This window comes from Suricata suricatta, chromosome 16 (assembly GCF_006229205.1).
Source record: "Suricata suricatta isolate VVHF042 chromosome 16, meerkat_22Aug2017_6uvM2_HiC, whole genome shotgun sequence".
Taxonomy (NCBI): Eukaryota; Metazoa; Chordata; class Mammalia; order Carnivora; family Herpestidae; genus Suricata; species Suricata suricatta.
The window spans coordinates 370,561-389,576 of NC_043715.1; the positions used below are offsets into that span (position 1 = coordinate 370,561).

At 61.0% G+C, this 19,016-nt stretch overlaps 1 protein-coding gene across 2 annotated transcripts; it reads right to left on the reverse strand.

Annotated features, from left to right (window-relative positions):
- Positions 1-282: 282 nt before the first annotated feature.
- DPEP1 (dipeptidase 1) lies at positions 283-18,375 on the reverse strand. 2 transcript variants are annotated; one of them, XM_029926348.1, is made up of 11 exons: positions 18,269-18,375; positions 6,487-6,678; positions 2,783-2,915; positions 2,379-2,511; positions 2,132-2,282; positions 1,899-1,968; positions 1,408-1,584; positions 1,220-1,325; positions 1,064-1,139; positions 700-835; positions 283-603 (listed from the first exon to the last, which is right to left on the reverse strand). In XM_029926348.1, exons 2-11 carry the CDS (start codon positions 6,588-6,590, stop codon positions 436-438), a joined length of 1,254 nt encoding a protein of 417 aa, XP_029782208.1. In that variant the 5' UTR covers positions 6,591-6,678; positions 18,269-18,375; the 3' UTR covers positions 283-435. The 2 variants fall into 2 exon arrangements, with proteins under 2 accessions (XP_029782208.1, XP_029782207.1); XM_029926347.1 differs by lacking the exon at positions 18,269-18,375 and having other exon boundaries at positions 1,220-1,304.
- Positions 18,376-19,016: the final 641 nt, after the last annotated feature.

Genomic DNA, 19,016 nt, shown 5'->3' on the forward strand with positions numbered 1-19,016 from the left:
GTATGCTGCATGCGTGTGCATAATGGTATGGGGCACGTACATGTGCATGAGTGTGCATGTGCGTATGGGGAGGGGGCCACTGGAGCCCAGACTGTGTGTTTCTAGACTTAAGCAATGTCTGTGCAAATCTCTTTAAGACCTTGAGCCCCTCTGGCCCTGCTCTCCTAGGACCCAGGTACTCCTGCGTCGGGAAGTCTAGCCTGGGGCTATTTTCACAGAACCTGCCCGTGGATGTCCAGGAGTCCCCCTCCAGGACTGGGGTGCTGAGAACACACACCCTCATGACTCAGAAGGGTTGCTGCCTTTATTAAGGGTCCACTGTGTGTCTGTCTGGAGCTAGAGCCCAGGCCTTGTGCCTGGGGAGCCGGGAGCTCCCTGCTCTGATGGCCAATCTCCCTTGAGCTGTAGGAGCCTAGAGGTCCAGACCCCAGGGCATCACAGAAGACATAGGCCAAGGAGGAGGGTGGTGAGGGAGGCCAGCAGGGGCCCTGGCTGCTGATGGAGGCTGGGGGCCTCTGAGTAGCCGTACATCGTCCTGCAAGGAGTCTCCAGCTTGTCTTTTGGGATGGGCTCCTCCTCAGGAGTCTGTGTGTGATCACTCGCCTGGGGACAGACACTGCTTGGGCCACCTGCCCACCGGCCCTGCCCGCCTGCCCACCTGCCAGCCAAGGACGGGCGAGTGTGCCAGCCCCTCCTCACCTGCTCCACTTCCTCAAAGACCCTGAGCAGGTTGTCGGCCAGGGCGCCCCTGATCTCCGCCTCTGTCCACTGCCTCCTGAGCAGCTCGGCCACCAGGTTGGGGTACTTGGACACATCCTCAAGCCCCACGGGGAGCCTTCAGTGAGGGCATAGAGAACCAGACTCTGCACCCTAGGGATCAGGGCCTCGGGCCTGTCTGCCTACCCACAAACCACTGTGGCCCCCACCCCAAGGCATCGGGGGCCCAGCGGAGTGGCCTTCGGACCCAGACATGCCGGCCGTCGCGCTTCAGACCCTCAGGACATGTTTGGGGGAGGGGGTGTCCTTCCCAGCTCAGCCACAGGATGCAGGCCTTGCCCCTTACCTTGAAACACCGTCAAAGTCCCCACCAAAGCCCACGGCTCCAGCTCCTGCCACCTTCTTGATGTGGTCCAGATGGTCTGCCAAGGAAGATCTCGGGCGTGGGTCCCAGGAATGGCCCTCTCCCACCCAGCTGCTGTGACCACTCCCACGCACCTACCTGCCACTTGGGACAGGGTGGCCTCCTTTTTGCATGAAACATAGTCGTTGTAGAAATTAACCATCACCAGGCTGCGTGTCTGGTTCTGCTCAGGAGAAGGGCAGAGCTGTGGGCACGAGAGCAGGCCACGTGCTCCAGGGCCACCACGGGGAGGGGCGGGGAGGGAGGGCCAGCCCGCACGCCCTCACCACCAGCTGCAGCACGTCATCGGGCACGTTGCGCCGGTGGTGGCACAGGCTGTAGGCTGAGGAGTGGCTGAAGAGGACGGGGGCCTTGGACAGGCGCAGGGTGGCCTTCATGGTGGCCACGGACACGTGGGCCAGGTCGATGATGACCCCCAGGCGGTTCATCTCCTTCACCACGCTCTGCACGGACACGGGGTTCAGGAGCCGGGAGGCTGCCCACTCATGTCTGCACACCCTTCTGGTGCTCGCCCAGCCCCCCTGACAGCCCCGGGCATGGCGGCCGGGGCGTTTCGGCGAGGGCCCCTTGCTGGCCGGGTGTTCGTGAACTCTACAATGACTGAAGACGCCCAGCGGGTTCTGGTGGGTACCCACCCTGGGAAGACCCTGTGGCTCCAGTTTACAGGTGGGGAGACAGGGCCTGAGAGGCAAGAAACTGCGTCCTGGGTCACTTCCCTGAGGGCGACTGCGGTCCTTGCCTAACGTGCCCCCCTCACCTGGCCAAAGGATGACAGGCCTTGGCTCTCAGCCTTGTCTTCTCCCGTGTCCACCAGCCAGTTGTCAGCCCTGGGAGAGAGACAGCAGGTGCGCCAGGGACAGGTGGCCATCCTGGCCCACCCACGTCCAGGACTCTCGAAGGGGAGGAAGGTGCCGGACAGCAGGGCTAGGGACTGATCCCTGCCCCGCGACCCTCCCACGTGGCCCGAGGACCCTCCCTGGGACCACTCACCAAGGCGTATTGCAGCTGTGCGTGAGGGTCAGATAGCGCATGCCCAGGTGGTAGAGGGTCCGCAGGACGCCCAGGCTGCTGTCGATGGAGTGGCCACCCTCCACGCCGACGAGGCTGGCCACCCTCCCCTCCCAGAAGGCCTGCCGGATACCTGGGAGGAGAGCCGGCTGAGGGCGCTGGGCACCCGGGCGGACTGGCCGCTCTGCCCGGGGCTGGGCTCAGGAAGGTGGGCTGCACCAGGACCCACCTGTGCTGTCAGTGACACACACAAAGGCCTCTGGGTACATCTGGCACATGCGGTGGATGACATCGATCTGCTCCAGGGTCCTCCGCACAGCGTCCTTGTTCTGGGTGTCGCAGGGAGTGTATGCAGACCAGAACTAGGGGCCACGGGGGAGAGTGGCTAGGAGCGGAGGCTCCCGGCCCCACGCCCCCCACACCCCACACCCCCCCCACAGGGGTATCTAGTGCCCTCCCGCTTCCGGAGCCCTTGCACGGCCTTGGTGGCTACCAGAGTCCCCTTCCAAAGACTTGTGGCCCCAAGGGGCTCAGGAGGGACACCGCCCGCGTACACCCGCACCTTAGCCAGGACTCAGGGAGGAGGGGGGTGGACGCCAGCGTGGGCGCGCGCAGGGCCGGGCTCAGCCATACCTGGCCCCCCACAAAACCAGCCCTCAGCTTGGGGATGTTGGTGTGTGTGTCGGCGAGGCTCGTCAGATTGGCCTTCTCGTCCTGAAGCTGGTTGTTGAACATGTTCAGCAGCTTCCAGGGCAAGTCGTTGTGCCTGGAGGCGGGCAGGAGAAAGGGTCAGAGGCAAGTCAGGAGGGCCACGGGTCCTGGGGCCTCCGCGCTCCCTCCCAGGCCAGTTGTGGCCGGTTCTTACAGGCTGGGAACTAGAGCCGGCCACTCGGCCGGCAGATTGCTCGTGATCTGCGCACACCTACGCGCAGGTGAGCGCCCCCCACCCAGGCCAGGTGGCTGTGAGCAGACAGCGCCTCTGGGAGGTCTTCTCCCAAGAGCCTTTCACTGCCGAAGAGGGAAAGGCAGGTGCTTGTCTCCAGAATCGTCCTGGGGAACAGGATTCAAACCACCTCCATGAATAGGGCTGGTTGACACCCAGCAGCTGGGGTTGGGGGTGCGGCAGGGCTGACGGTTTTCACAAGTTAAAGACAAAATCCTCCCCTTGAGGGAGGGGCCCTGGGGGCTCTGTGGCAGCTCTGCACCATTTCCAAGCCCATCCTGCGCTTCCTTCATGAAGTTTTACCAGGACCCAGGCGGGGTGAGCACTTAGTACAGAGAGAGAAGGAGGGAAGGGTGAGAGTCGGGGGCACACAGGGCTGGGTAGATTCCTGCTTGGACCCCGGAGACCTCTGGGGTGCGGGCCCTCCCAAGCTGCACACAGGGAGGAAGTGCGGGCCAGGGAGCCCAGGGGAAACACTGTCTCAGGCTTGCTTAGACCAGCCGGTCGCAATCCGCACTTGAGTCAGCCAAGCCTCGAATTCGGACCCCCGGATAACAAGGGGCCCGTGTCCCGGTGCCTCACCGACCCTCCCGCCCCACTCCTGCTTTCGAGACCTTTCTCAGGACTAACAGCATTGTCCTCACCCCCATCCACCTCCCATCTCCAATCCTGGCTCCTGCCTCTCTTGCCTCAAGTTTTTCCACCTGTGACATTTGGGAGTGGGGACTGCTTTGGCGCCTTCCTCAGAGACTGAAGTGTGAGGGTGGACGAGGCACTGTTAGTACCTGACCTCTCAGGCCAGTGTCCCGGGGTGAGCACTTCCGAAGCTGGCTCCAGACGCTGGAAGTCCCCCCTGTCCCCAGCCGCTCTCCTGAGGGTGTAGGCTCCTGCTGGCCGAGCGGGGGGATGTGCAGCTGAGCCCGAGTCTCGGTGCCCGTGGGCAGCGCTGGGCAGGGCCCCTAGAGAGGACTTTACTCCTTGCCTGAAAACGCCCCATGGCCCAGCCGGCAGCCGGGAACCCCCCAGGAGGGAGGGGTGCACGGCTCCAGCCCCACCCCTGCAGCCTTTGCTGGAGCCCAGGGTGGGGCACAGAGGTCACCTTTGCCCTGTGGTCAGCAGTGCCGTTCTGGAGCCTGTTGGATCTAGATCCACCCTCCTTATCTGTGTGGCCTGGGCAGCACCCTGAGTGGTGATTGAGGACCCTGCTCCTGCTCAAAGGGGGGAGTTGACAATTCCAAGCACTTGAATGACAGCTAGCAATTGTAGCAAAGACTGCTGGTGGCCTGTTATCTATTTTCCATTTTTTTCCTTGGTAACAGAACCCCCTATTTTTAGCAGGAAACGTGGCCATTTGAAATAAAGATACTCCACGCCCCTTTACTGCTGGGTGTGGCCACGTGACTAAGTTCTGCCCTTTGACAGCTTCCAAAAGCCTCCTTGGCTTACTCATCCTTTGCCCTTTCTGTGTCCCTTCCTCATTCATGCTGGCTGGCATGCAACCGTGAAGGCCGGGGCTGGTGCAGCCACTCTGAAGCACGAGGCGGGAAGGACGGCCCAGTGACCGCGCTGTGGGAAGCGCGCCAGGACTCCCTCTGGCTCTTGTGGAGACACTCACCTGAGTCTCTTACCTACCAGAGTAGCTCTCACCACAGGATCAGCTTGAGTCCCTTCAGCCCCGTCTTCACTTTCCAGCTCTTTGGATGATCCCACATTCCCAAATCCCAGCCGCCTGAGAATTCCTGTCTGTCTAGGCTCTTTGAGCCACCTTGCCCCTCATACGGGCCTCTCAACCCCTAGCACCTGACCTTGGACCCCCACCCCACCCAGTTCCCAGCTGCCTGCCCCTCTCCCCACTCCTCAGCATGGAGCCCCTTCCCTGGTTCACACTGTGGGCATCTTCTCCCTGCCCTCGCCGGCCTCCTACCAGACAGCAGGGGCCCCATCCGGGCGGGAGCCCAAGGCAGCAGCCTCTGAGCAGACCTCTCCGCCCCACTCCCTGTGAGTGTGTATGCGGGACCCTGGGGCCAGGAAGGAGGCACGGGGGAGGGTCCCAGGGTGACGGGGACAGAGGGGGACACTGCTGGCTGGCAGCCGCCCCCTTTTCCAGGGCTGCCACAGCACCTGCGGCGCCCACACAAGGGCACATCCCCTGTTCTCTCCTTTCGTACAGAGGATTTTGTCCAACAAAGCCCAGTGGCCTCTGCTGAACGGTCATGACTAACATTCATTGAGCACTTGCTGGGTGCCACACGAGCCACACACGGGTGCTCCCAATACTTCGGGCACCCAAGGGGGTGTGAGTCTGTGCTACATGCCGCTTCCAGCCTGGGTGGCCAGGGAACGGAGCCCTGCTCTCCGCTGCCATGTTGGAAACCGAGGCAGGAAAGGAAGGAGGGCAGGACTGTGTGTACAGGTGGTGTTTCCCATGGGTCGGAGAGGTGGCCCAGAGCAAAGCGAGGGGGGAGCTCAGAGTGGCAGCGTGACACGGGACACGCAGGGATGGCAGGAGCCTGCTAGAGCGTCGGGAGCATGGGGCTGGCCGGAGCAGGTGGTGAAGGGTCTGGGGTGCCACCGGAGGACTTGGACTACACTCAGAGCTCAGCGGGAGCCCTGACGGGGGGAGTTGGAGCCAGAGGACAGGAGCTGGGACTTCAGTCTCCCAGACTGCCTCTGGCTGCAGCGCTGAGACCAGACCTCAGCTGGTGGACAGTGGGAGTGGGGGCAAGGGAGGAGGTAGACACAGATGCACCAGGAGTCGGAGGAGACAGGCCCTGCCAGGCTGTGACAACAGAGAAAAAACAAGGTGTCACCAGGGTCTTGGCTAGAAAAGGGTCTGTGGGAGTGGGTGGGTCCGTGAGCATGCGAGGAAGGTCAAGCTGGGCACACAGCGCAGAGGTGACCTGGGCATCCTGTACCTGATGAGGTCTCCCCAAGGTGGATGCAGGGGAGGGAGAGGAATGAGAAATGTTTGGGAGGAGGGTCAAGGAGGGGACTGCCAGGGGCCCGTAGTAGATGCCACTCTTACCTACGGCTTTCGGTCAAGAAACTAAGGCCCAGGGAGGGAATATGGCTCCCGGGGCTACCTGGCTAGTTCCAGGCATGCCCTGGGCCAGGCCCCAACATCCTCTGTCCCGAGCACAACTCTGAGCTGGGTGCAGGGGGGACAGCTTGTAGGGCACCCCAGGAGCTGCTGAAGGCCATGGGGGCCTTTTAACTGCTCCATTCCCTAAAGGCCCTCATCTGCTGAAGCTCTGGGGGGCCCCGAGAGACCCCATGGAGAAGCCGAGGCCAGCCAACGGCAAAAGCCATGTTGTGGTTGAAGAAAGAGTCCCGGCAGAAATAGAGCAGTGTCACCTGCCCTGGATCCCCAGTCCTGTCACAAGGGGCCACTTACCCATCAATGACAGGTGTGCCCCGCATGATTCTCTCAGCCTCATCCCGGAACTGGTCTGCCGAACAGATGGCCACCAGGGGCCAGAGCCACCAGCGGATCCACATGACACAGCGTCCACGGGCCAGCTTCTCGCACTGCTCTGGCCCCTCCACCTGTGTGTGATGGGGTCCAGCCGAGGCCTGAGGAGCCGCTCTGTGCACCAGAAGAGAGAACAGAGGCCTTTGGTCTCGGTGATTACTGCCAGGAGCTGTCCAGTTTAACAGTCATTCTGGTGTTCAATCAGTAACCAGCACTTCCTGGGGGAGATGAATGGAATGTCTTGGACCCTGTGGGCTGGGCGTTGCTGTCTGGGCCAGGCACAGGCATAGTAGGAGGCTGCTGACCCCAGGGGGGCAGAGCCAGGATGAAAGGGCAGGCTTGGGAGGGCTGGCCCTGGGTAAGTGGTCAACTAGAGTTAGTGGTGTCGCCTTCCTCCCTCGGCAGCCCCAGGACCTGGTGGCCTGAGATCTGCAAACGAGAACGGAGACAATTGGCCAGATTTGCCTCCTGTAATGTCTTCCTTTGTTTGCCCCTAAATAGTTTCAGGTCATCATGGAGGACGGGGTGCAGCCCACAGGGAGCTCCACCCCCCCCCCACTGCTACGGGTCAGCCCCCGGCTCCTGGCCTGCCACCCTCTGGCCTCCAGCCACCCACACTCTAGCTGCAGGCTCTGGCAGAGCAAGTGGGACTCAGTGGGTCAGAAGTCTGGAGTCTCAGCAAGGAGATGGTTTCCCGAGGTCTTTGCTGGGACCCATGGAGCTTGGTCCCTGGGCTGGGCCAGAATCCAGGGCTCCAGTGGCACCCGGGCTCCTGGGGGGAGCCAGGCTGGGAAGGCTGATGAGAGGTATGGGTGAGGCAGGGGGGCTCAGGAGGGCAGGCAGCCAAGCCCAGGGCTGGGGGGCAAGCGGGCACCATCCCCTCACCAGGCTCAATGCCTCTGCCCCCAAGATGGTGCTGGAGCCTCATGCAGACCTGGCCTGCAGAGCCCTCCCCGCGCCCCCCCCCCCAAGAATGGACCCTCCTGCCAGCCTGAGAAGACGGTCACATCCCAGCCCTGGCTCTGCCACCATCAGCTGTGTGTCCCATGCCCGGGGCCTGGCCTGTTTCTCCTGTTGAACGGGCAGCACCAAAGGCCTCGGTGAGTGCCGTGCTGGGGCAGCAACCCTGGTCTGCTCCAGCTCCCCCAGCCTCCTCCCTCCCCCACCACGAACACCCCTCAGGAGGAGCAGGGACCCAGGGACCCATGCCACTGGCCCCAGACCCCATCGAGGACTTTCCCCGCCAGGATCCTCCTCCCACCAGGATGACCGTCACCCAACCTCCCCTCACTCCGGGCCACAGGCTCTAAGCAGACCATCGGGGTGGGGGGTGAGGCTGTGACTAAGCCCAGGAGTCTCTGCGGAGGTGACAGGCACACATCTGCTTGCCCTTTGCTGCCGTCCGCGCAGCTCCTGTGTCCACTCACCTCCAACCTCCCTGGACGCTGCCTCGTGGGCGGGGCTCTGGTCTGCTCCCGCCGGGGGCCCACCTTCTCCGCGGTGTGGGGTCTCCCGGGATCTCTCCCACAATCTGTCCTCGGTTTTGAGGATTTCACCTGCTCTCTATTTTTCTATTTATGTTACCTGTTTTTTTGTCCTTTCTGTTTCAGAGTCAGGTCTTCAGAGCACAGAACTTGGTTTCCCAGCCTCATCTGAGGGAGATGGTCTTGACCTGTGACCCTTCAAGCTGGAGTGCCGATCGTGGTGCCGCCGGCCTGCTGTCTCTTGTCCCATGTGAGGCTCCTCCTCTGTTTCTTGCTTTGCCAAAATTCTCAGGTTATTTCAGTTCCCTGCCTCCCGCCTTTTCACTACTTTGCTGGCAGTGATATGTGTAACAGTTGTATTTAAATTAGTGTTTCTCCTTCAACAGAGACAGTTACAATCCACAGTGGGCTGAGACCTTCATTTAAATGTAACTATGTAACTGCACCTTCCCCTGGATCCATGGTTTCTTGTGTTCTTTGTTTGCCTGTCTTGAAATTTCTTCTAATTTATTTCTAATTTCTTTCTCACTTGCCTGCAGTACTTTCTTGGGCCATTCCCCAAGAACTGTGGCATCCCTGTGAATTCACATGGGTGCTTGTCACGGCCATTTTCCAGCACGGCAGCCACGGCGGGTCAGATTCCTTTCAGTCACACACACAGCCTCGCTGCGTCTGAGTTCTTCTCTAACCCTCATCCGTTGCCACACAGCTCCACAGGCTTGTCCTTTGAAACCTGCCTGACCCTTGATTTTGACCTTCTCTCCATTTTCAAAGCCAAGATTCATTTACATTATGATTATGATTATTAAGTTCTCTGGTCAACCCTTTTGTACTACTTTATCGGTTTAAAAGCCCAACAGAAAAGGCCTAACGACACCCTCACCTACCCTGCTGTGGCGGCTGTACCCCGTCACCCCTGAAAGGTGGGCTGGCTATGTGGCTCCACCTTTATTCCCAGCTTTGCACGTCACACCTTGACTTCGTCTTTCCACTCACAGGCTTCGGTTCTCTCGAGTTGGTCCCTGGGTCTCCCAGGTCCCCCCTGGGTAGCACAGGGCTGGTGGAGTGTGAGGAGAGCCAGACATTAGCTTCACATGCAAATTTCAAAGTGGAGTGGCCACCAAGACTTCAGCCGTCCAGGTAAATAGTATTTTCATGCAGTATTTCTAAAAACAAAAAAAAAGTGTGCCCAAACAAATCCATCTTGGACAAAATGTAAACGTTTAAGTGAAGACAGGGCCAGTATTCTGACTTCTCCGTGGGCCGCCAGCTCCAGCGTCCAGCCTGCCTCTGGCCTCGGGGACACTCACATTCCAGTGGCTCCGGACAGGACAGCTTCCCAGGGGCTGAGCCGCAGAGAGGCCCCCGGCCCGGGCGGGAAGGCCCGCGGGTTCCGAGCACCGCGCGGCGGGAGCTGACGCTGGGCCGGAGCGCAAGGCCTCTGCGCGGGGCCCCGCTCTGCATCATTCAGCCTGTGGGGGACGAGGCAGCCAGGCTGGGGTGTCTGCTCCCACCCCTCGGCCTCGGTACGTCGGTGAAGCGGAAGTCATCGCGGGCAGACCCCCAGAAGGCGAACTCGCAACTCGCACCTCAACTTGTTGGCGCTGTGTGGGTTTACCGTTCCCCCTGGAGTTTCTGCTTTTATTTGTTTGTTTATTATTCCACTGGCGGCAGTTGGTGGCACCCTCAACCCTCCACGCTCTGTGCCTCACACCTACGGCCCCTGGTTTGGGACGTATGGTCTCCACCGGATGGATCTCTGTACTCCCAGCCCGCCTTTTTGGTTTGTGTTTGTCTCAGACGGTCCCCGAGCCACTCCCTGGCAGTGGCTGTGTGGGAAGTCCAGTTCCGAGTCCCTGGCCCTTTGCACATGGTCAACGGTTTTGCTGGACACGTGCCACTTGGCCGTAGGCAAACCGCCCTCAGCTCGCGGGGGTTCATGGTCCGTCTGGCCTGTGTGGTGGCCGGGCACGCGGTGCTGGTCTGAGCCCCGGGGCTTCCTGGGAAGGGACCTGCTGTTTCCCCTCCACAATCTGCGGGAGTCACGCTGCATCCTGGGGTTCTGCCATTTCTCATCGGTGCCTCAGTGTGAGGCTCTATTTCTGATTCAGCCAGCTCAGCAAACGGGTTTACTGACCGGAAGTCTCTCTGCCTTCACACAGGGGCCGCCGCCATCTCTCCTCTCCCACTTAGCGTCCCTCCTCCAGAGCCAGACCTCCTGCGTTCATCCTTTGTGTCTCTTGCTTTAGGGCTTTCTGTGCGTTTCGTCTGTGTGCTGAGGGATCTCCTCAAAGTTGACTTTCAGCACTTGTAATGTTTTCTTTCAGGAATTATGTATGGAATCTCCGGAGAGTGGTCTCGCGCATTTCCGTTGTTGAGGTTTCCCCGGGCACCTGTTTTTGTTATGGGACTACGTCTGATATCAGGGGTTCTGTTTTCTTGTCTTCTGTTTACTAGATGATGGCTTGTTCTTTTGAACTCATTTTTTCCCATAGTTTTCTTGACCTCGTGCTGCACATGCTTCTTTCCTCAACCAGCTGGCCATCACTGTCCCCTCAGAATGTGCGCAGCAGCCTCCTGGCTTCAGGTTTGGTATAAAATGAGCAAGAGGGAGGGTCACATCATGATGGGGACCCCTGAATGCCAGAACTCGACACGGGCGCTGTAACAGCAGCCCCTATTTCCAAAGAAACAAAAAAGTTTGGGGAAGGCCCTGCTGGTGTGTTCCAGCTGCTGGATGATCTCAATGTCTGCGAACAGCCGCCCCTCTCCCCCCACCCCTGCCGTGTGAGAGCCCAGTTCCCTTCTGGTTCCTCCTGGGTGGGCTGTCCCTCCTCCCCCCTCCATAAATATTCCCGGCCTTTTGCGGCCTATTTTTCAAGTCCGGAAATGTGTTGAAATCTGACTGCTGATGGATGCTTTCTGTTCTCTGATGTCGCAAGTTCGTTTGGAATCTGTTCTTCTCTACACGAACGCACCAGAACGGGGGACATGCGTCCCAGCCTTCCATTGTGACCTGGAGGACACAGGCATGGTGACCGTCATTTCAGTTCCCTCCACCTGCTGTGGCTATGGCACATGGCGCCCATCTTTTTGTAATTTTTATTTTGAGAGAGAGAGAGGGTGAGAACGAGTGGGGGAGGGGTAGAGAACGAGAGGGCGGCGGATCTGAAGCGGGCTCTGTGCTGACAGCAGAGCCCAATGTGGGGCTCCAACTCACAAACTGCAAGACCATGAATCTGGGCTTGAGCCGAAGTCAGATGCCCGACAACTGAGCCAGGCAGGCACCCTTCAGTGTCTTTCTCATTGTCATGTGCTGGTGGTTCAGAAGAGCCAGGGGCTGGCCTGGCCCAGGCCGTTCGGTGAGGGAGGTCAGGACTCCGTGAGGAGCGCAGGCCTCAGGACCAGGCAGTCCTGGGTTTGAACCCCTGAGGGAGGCAAACTGCATTTTCCAGAGGCAGCTACCCCCTGCCCCCAGGCTCTTCTTAAAGTGCAACACTGGCCCATCCGCCAAGAGGTGACTGGCTTGACCTCCCAGACGACAGAAGGTGGCAGGGGTGACTCCTGTGCCCCCCAGCCCTGTCTCCTGGAACAGGCCTCCAGAAACCTGACCTGGCCCTTCGTGCCAGCAGCGCCTGGACAGTCCCGGCCGACAGCCCGGCACAAGCCTCCTGGTGGCTCGGGTGGCGCCCCCATCGAGGCAGCCCCGGCCACGGGTAACAGGAGTGCAGACGTGAGCTGTGCACTAGCTGCTGAGTCTGGGGAAACTGTTACCAGCAGTGGAGCACTGACACGCTGGCCATTGTCCTGGTCTTCTTGTCCATGGAAAGACGGACCGTCCTCAGCTCACAGGCTGTCGTGAAGCAGCCGGCCTTCCGCTGTCCCCTCACGGCTGCCACGCTGTCTGTGCCCCAGGACTGCTTCCCTTTGGCAAAGAGAAGCCTCTTGGGCCTGCCTCACACCTTCCCGGTCTCAGACGACACAGGGCTGGTGTGGCTGCTCCTCAGCCACGGGGCTGCAGCCATGAGCAGCGCCCCTCTGAGCTGGTCCCCGGGGGGTCAGCCCCAGACCGCCTGGGAGGCCCCTCTGCTCCTGCTCCCCGAGAAGCAGGCTCCCCCCAGTCCTTGCCTCAAGCCCTGCCTCAGTAGTCAGCTCCGAATTGTACCACTTCTTATTTAAATAAAGGTAAGTGTTATTAGTCGGGCGTCAGCACCACTTGCCACAAACAGAAAGAACGCAGTGAAAACAAACACACGGCTGTTGAGTCCCAGCCAGAGCCAGGGGCAGGCACACTGCGAGAGCGACGGCCTTCCCTGTCACTGTCACCGCCACGGCCCAGCTGGCTGGCAGAGCCTCCTTGCAACCCCTGCACGGGCTGCCGGGGGCCACCAGAGCCGGGAACGAATTCTCAGCTGAAGCTCACCAGCTCACCAAGGATTATTCCAGGAAAAAAGCATCATGGCGTGGGGCCCAAGCGCCCCCCGCCCCAGCGAAGTTTCGCCTGCACTCGCGCCTCCGTCCAGCCGAGGAAGGCGGCTCACGGGGGCACGGAGGGCGCGAGATCCACGGCCCGCCAGCCTGCATGGGCACACGCGCCACGGGGCGTGAGCAAGCACGGAAGACGCACGCCCCGCCCCGCACGTGCGCACGGTGACAGCAGACGGATGCACTGCACGCACAGACGCAGAGGGACGCACACACTGACACCGGGGGCGCGCATGCCCATTCCCCTTAAACAGCAGTCAGCAACGTGTGCAGAGCCCACCCACACATCGCTGCGTCTGCACGGACGGACACGGGACCCACACGCTCGCACACGGGCACGCTCATGCGGGGGGGAGAATGCTCGACTCCTCCGGCCGTGCCGCAGGCCTGTGCGTCCCTCCCCTCGCGTGGTGAGCAAACATACTCAGCTACCCAGGCGTGTGCACACAGACACGTGTAAGCACTAGAAGCACACACGCTCAGACATAAGTACATACATGTGACGACACACCCGCATGCTTAGCCCAGGGTGGTCTTTGTGTCCTTGTGCCCACCAGGCCCCCACCCCCACACTCACCTCAGTGCCGGCTGCACTGCCCTCAGCCCATGACCACTCTTGGAGCCTGGTGTGCAGTGGCCCCCAATCAGCTTGGAGACAGGATGGAGCAGGGACACGGTGACACGTCCCTGGGATAACTTGGTACAGGGGCAGCTCCAGCCACGGTCTCAGGCTACCTTGGCACTGGGGTGTCCTCCAGCCCCTCAGCCTTTCGGGCCCACCTACGAGGCCACCACACTGACCTCTGTCCCCCAAAGCCTCCGTTCCCCAGTGTCCTCATAGATGACATTTCAGTCCACCCACTCTTGGGAGTTGTCTTCATGCTGGTGGCTTCTCCACCGCCCTCCTGGTCCTGATGTGTCCCCTACTCCCCTGGGGAGACCACAGGACCCTGCTGGCAGCCCCCACAGCCCATACAGAAGTGGGTCCCCCCTCAGGGGCTTCCCCAAGACATCCCTATGAGGCCCTGGCCCCTCAGCCTCCGCTGGGAAGGGGGCTCCAGCCTTGTGCCACCACCGCAGAGGTGACATTCTTGTCCCTCTGCTGGCACCAGGGTCCCCTGCTCCTCTTGCCCTCCATCTACTACCCAGGAACTCCAGGTCCCAGCCTGGTGGGCCCTGCCCTTCCCCCCACCCCCCAGTGCACTCATCTCTTGGGGAATGGCTGGCCTTGCCTCTCTCTCCCCGGGGCAGGCTCAGGGGCCTCAGCAGGCACCCACCACGGAATGCACCCCAGCCAGGCGGCTCTTCGGGGTGGAAGGAGATGAGTGTCCTGAAGCCCTGAGAGTCCTGGCCCCAGGCCCAGTTCCCAGGCTCCGCAGGACTCACCGTGGACAGGACGGGGTGCTCCGTCTCTGCCTCTTGCTTGCCGCTCCCAGCTCATGAGGGCTGGGGGGGTGTTTCTGTGTTTTCCTAAGTCCCCTCCCCTGAGTGCTCCAGCCAGCTTCCCTCACACATAAAAAGCCACCTCTTTAAAAACAAATTCCACCGGGGCCTCCGCAGTGCAGCACGAGAACAGGGCCCAGGGGCTTAATGTCTTACACATGTCAGCTGGTTGTAGTTTCCACAGACGCCCATTTGGCCGCCCACCCCCACCCTGGGGCTGGGGCTCCCTGGGCCCAGGCAGGCAGCGCAGCATGGAGTGACGAGGGACAGGGTCCCCCAGACAGAAATGTGGGGGTGCTGTCAGACAGGGCATGGACGTCAGGTGGGAAGACAGAACCAAGCGCCATGGAGGGGTGTCCTAGGACCTGGGAGCTCAGAGAGGGCCCCCAGAGCGCCCCCCACCAGCTCCCACAGACCCGAATTCCCACCCAGACGTTCTGTCCCTGCCCCCTAGCCATTGCCCAGTGACTTCATTCCCGAGTCGAGAGGGACCTTCTGTGCTCAGTATAGGAAAAGAATTGGCTTTAGCCTGTGCAGAGGCTGGGGGCCCTGGTTCCCAAGTCTGTCATGGGGGGTGACTGCCCCACATTCCCAGCTATTAGAGGATCAAAAGCAATCATGGATCGGAATGTCCTCTGGCAGAGCCATGGGGACTTTCGAAATCAGCAGGATCTGGGTAGGGACTGGGCTAGCTGGGGGTGACCTTCACCAAGTGGAGTTAGAATCCTGAGGCTGGGCTGGGGGACAGATGCTGGAGGACCCCCTCCGGTGGGGGCCCATGCTGGGTCCCAGCAGCCTGGGGAGCAGTCCCCCTACTCCCTTGCTCGGGCCTACCCTCTACCCTGGCTGTGGGACCCGCCTGGGCACCGTTTGCAAGGTTCATACCAGACTCAGAGAAACGTGTCTCAGTGATGAGGCCTGGGGTCTGGGCAGCGAGGGGTCTGGAATGAGGAGGGGGCCCTGACAGAGATAGGGGTCCACACTGAGGGTAGAGCTGGGAAGCCCAGGGGTAAGCGGTGACCTGACGGAGCAGCAGGGGAGCGGGGGCAAGGAAGGTGGAAGAGGGCTGAGTGTCCTCCAGGCCTCCTGGAGGCAGCCAGATGCAGATCCTGGCCTGCAGGGCCGGCCCCCAGTCCCACACTGGGGCCACAAGGACACAGAGCAGGACACCCTCGGGCCTGCCCCGGGGGCCCTGACATCACCAGGAGGCCCTCTGGGGAGACCCTCCATTAGGGACAGTGCAGGAGACATGCATCCACCGTCATCACTGACCTTCCGGAGAAGAACCAGGTAGAGAGGAGGGAGAGAGATTTCTACTTTCAATGTTATTACCTCTTGACCTGTTTGAAAATTTAGCGTATGCATTAAAAGTCAGATTAATTAAAACAGAAAAAGAGGCCACTGACGGGTCAAGCAGGCCTCCAATCTGCACCCTGACCTGGGTGGGGCTGGGATGCCCCCCGATTCTGCCCCAACCTAGCCCTGAGCCTTCCGTTTACGAGGGGTGTAGGTGAGGCCCACGCCCCAGCACCACTGGCTTCAGATGCCCATCCCCACCCCCCACCTTTGGGTCGGGCCCCCAGCAGGGTCCCGAGTCCCAAGGGACAAGGGAGGGAGGGCCAGTGTGGAGAGGCAGGGGCATGTCTGCCCCATCTGCTGGCATTTGCCTTTCTGGAAATCCCCAAAAGAAAGCACCTGGCATTAGCTACTTGGTGCTCAGCTTGGGCAGAGTGAGGCGCCAGGGAACGGCCCGCCGGGGCCCCCAGCAAGGACCCCGGGGGGGGGGGGTCAAGTGGTCAAGGGTCCACACCTGGCAGCATGGCGGTGGCTCTCCTTCCTTCCTCGGGTCTTCCTGGCATGGGCACGTGCCTGCTGCAGCCCCCAGACGCCGCCAGGCCCCTAGAGACAGCAGGCCCGGGATGCCCGCACGCAGTGCACCGCTCTGCTCTGTCTTGAAATTCTTAGTTTTGCCTTTGACATATTTTGTAAAAACACGTCTGACGAGACCTGGGAGCACGAGCGGCCCCACCCCCACGTCCTCCTGAACTGAAGGCTCAGCGGTTACCTCCTCTCCTTGCGTCTGCCCACGGGGTTTGGTTCACACGCTGCCCCGTGTCCTCAGCTTCTGGAAGGACAGTTAATGAGGACAGAGGGGTGGTCGGCAGCTGGCAAATGCTTCTCCAGCCTGCTGCCAGGCCCCGCTGCCCCCGGGGCGGGCGCCACGGGCTCCGAGCGCCGCCCCCCCCCCAGGTGCTGCGCCAGCGCCCCGTGAAGAACGTTCGGATCTTCCCTTCGGCTGCTGGGCTCGGCGCCTTGGAGGCCCGAGACACCGGGTGGGTAACTGGGGGCCGCCCGCCGCGCCCTGGCCAGGGTGGCTGGGTCCGGCCTCCTGCGGGGCATGGTGGCCGCCTCAGCCACCTCGCAGCCGGCAGGTCCCTGTCCTGAGACAGGCCGACGGCCTGGGCGCTGCCCCACGTCCACGGCCCCTGTTCCAGCACAGTGACGGGGCAGCCCCGGCCGTGCCCACAGCTCCGCCTCCCGGCCCGGTCACCAAGCCCGGCAGCAGCAGGGCAGCCTGGGGCCTCGTCCCCTGTTGAGTAAAATGGGAAAACCGTGCCCAGCATAGGGACACTGAAGATCCGAGCAAGACTCGAGTGAAAGTGTCCAGCGAGCGCTGTGTGGGGACCTCTGGCTCTTGTGTGTGAAATGGGCTGAAAGCCCTAAGGTGGACCTGAGGCTGGGGGACGCTCAGGGTCCTGGCCAGGGGGTCTCCTGCAGGTGGGGTCAGCACCCTGCAGACCCTGGGGGCCCAGAACTGCTGCTCAGGTGCTGGTAAGCCCCTTCCCCAGCTCCGGGGACTGTGCCAAGGTGGGCACATGCCCAGACCACAGTCGCCCACTGAGTTCCCACTCAGGACAGCATGAAAGGAGAAGGGGGTGCGGATGTCCCTGCCTGCCTTGTCTCCCTGTCCCCCCGGTGCCCCTGGTCACAAAGAGGCTCCTCTCTGTGGCTTCCTGGAGCCACCCCTGGACCCCTGATCCTGGTGGCTGCCGCCATTGGATGCATCCTGTGGACCTAACAGGACCGTCGGTGAGTCTGCCCTTCTGCAGGCAGGAGGCCGGGGCCCAGAGAGGGGCCTGCCTGGGAGATACCAGCATGTCGGGGGCACCCAATGTTCCCTCCTGCCCGTGTCACCAAACCACCAGCCACCTCTTTGGGGCGGGACGCAGGTCAGGGACAATTCTGAAGCTCAGGGGAGACTCCACACGTTATGTTAGCTCTGCCCCCTGAAAACAGCTCTACCGTATATAAATGATGCCTCTTCCAAGCTCCCCGCGCACCAGGCAGGGTCACCCCACCCCAGCTGGCCCTGGCACGCCCCAGCGCACACTGGCCTGTCCCCACATACGTCCCCTGAGCCCTGGACCCTGGTCCTACGGTGCCCGTCCGTTTCTCCCTAGGATGTTCAGTGAGACACGTCCTCGCCATCTCCCCTTTGCACCCAGGGTCTTAAAGTTTGTCGCCTCCCAGGATTTGTGACAGAGATGTCCAAGGAAAGAGGAGACTGAATGAGAAAAGGAAAAGGAATGCAAACCCTTATAAAATAAGTAATCTTTAAAACATGATTTCACACGATGTACAATTAACTCTGTGACACTAATTCCAAGGGGACACCAGGGGAGAAGTGTGCTGTCCTTCAGGGCCCCTGCCACCGGCACTGTCTTCAGGAAGGAGGCGGCAGGGGCCCAGGCAGGGGCTCAGAGCCCGGAGGGGCTGCTGGCAGCGTCAGCGCTGACCCATCTCGAGTCCCCAGCTTTATGCTCCAGAATATCCCTTCCTTCCAGAGGGAAGATCGAAGAATTAGGTTACACAGATACAAGGAATGTGCCCGCAGTGTATTTTGACTCTATTTTTTGAGTTACTGGTGTAAGATCTGGTTCTGACCCACGAGGGCAGAACATTCTTGGGGCCACTTTGGTTTCCATTCACTCATTCATTAATTCAACAAGCCCTTTCTGCCTGCTGGAGGGACAGCAGTGAGCAGGGACCCTGCTCCCCGCCAGGGAGAGTTCCAGGACAGGAGGGCTTCCTGGAGGAAGGAGCCGGTCAACCGAATCCTGAAGGGCAGATAGCAAGGTAGGAACATTTGAGGCACAGAGGAGATGTAAGAAAGAGGCGCCTCATGGGTCTGGACCTCGCCCTAAGAACACAGAGGGGTCATTGACTCAGAGACACAGAAGGTGAGCCTAGTGGCTGTCTCCAAATGACAGCGCTGACCATAGCGCTCCTACCTTCTAGAATTCTGTTTCCAAGGCCCGTTGTCTCCTGGCTGTGTCCTGCTGGGACTGAGCTCCAGAGGCAGGTGGGATGTTCTGGACAGAACCCTCCAGGCAGTGCACCCCACCAACCCCCAGCCTGCTCCCCGAGGCCTAGGGACGCAGGTGTGTCCCTGGCCAGCCCCTCCTCAGGACCTCACAGCTGTGCAGGCCCCAGCTCCGGCCACCTGCCTGCCTTCCCAGGCCTCTCCCCAGGAAGGAGAACGTGGCCCTGGGTCTCTGAATGTGGGAAGGGAGGAGTGGGGGAGGGGCAGGGAGCGAGCCGGTCTGAGAGAGCAGATGAGCAGACAGAAGAGTCTCACACAGGCCATTACGTGCTCCCCCTTGGAGGCCCCCCTACCAATGGCCAGAACTGTCACCATGTTGCATCAAGGAGACACCTGGACGTGTTTGGGGACTACGGCTTGCTCCCTACCCTCCTCCAGTTGAAGGCAAATCTGTCTAGTCTTCAGACTCTGAGGAGCAGAGGCCAGGATGCAGGGTATGTGGGGGGAGGGAGGAAGTGGCCACGGGGGAAGGGAGATCCCTCAGTGTCACTGGGTGGTGGGTGCGCAGGAAGTTCTTACATCCTCAACTGTGAAAAGTCCCAGGAAACATGGGTGTCTCCACCTCGCTGGGCCCCAGCATCACTCCCGAATTTCCACCCTTCGTGTGACAGTGGCCCACTGTCTGCGGAGAAATGGAGAGCAGGTGGCTGGACTGG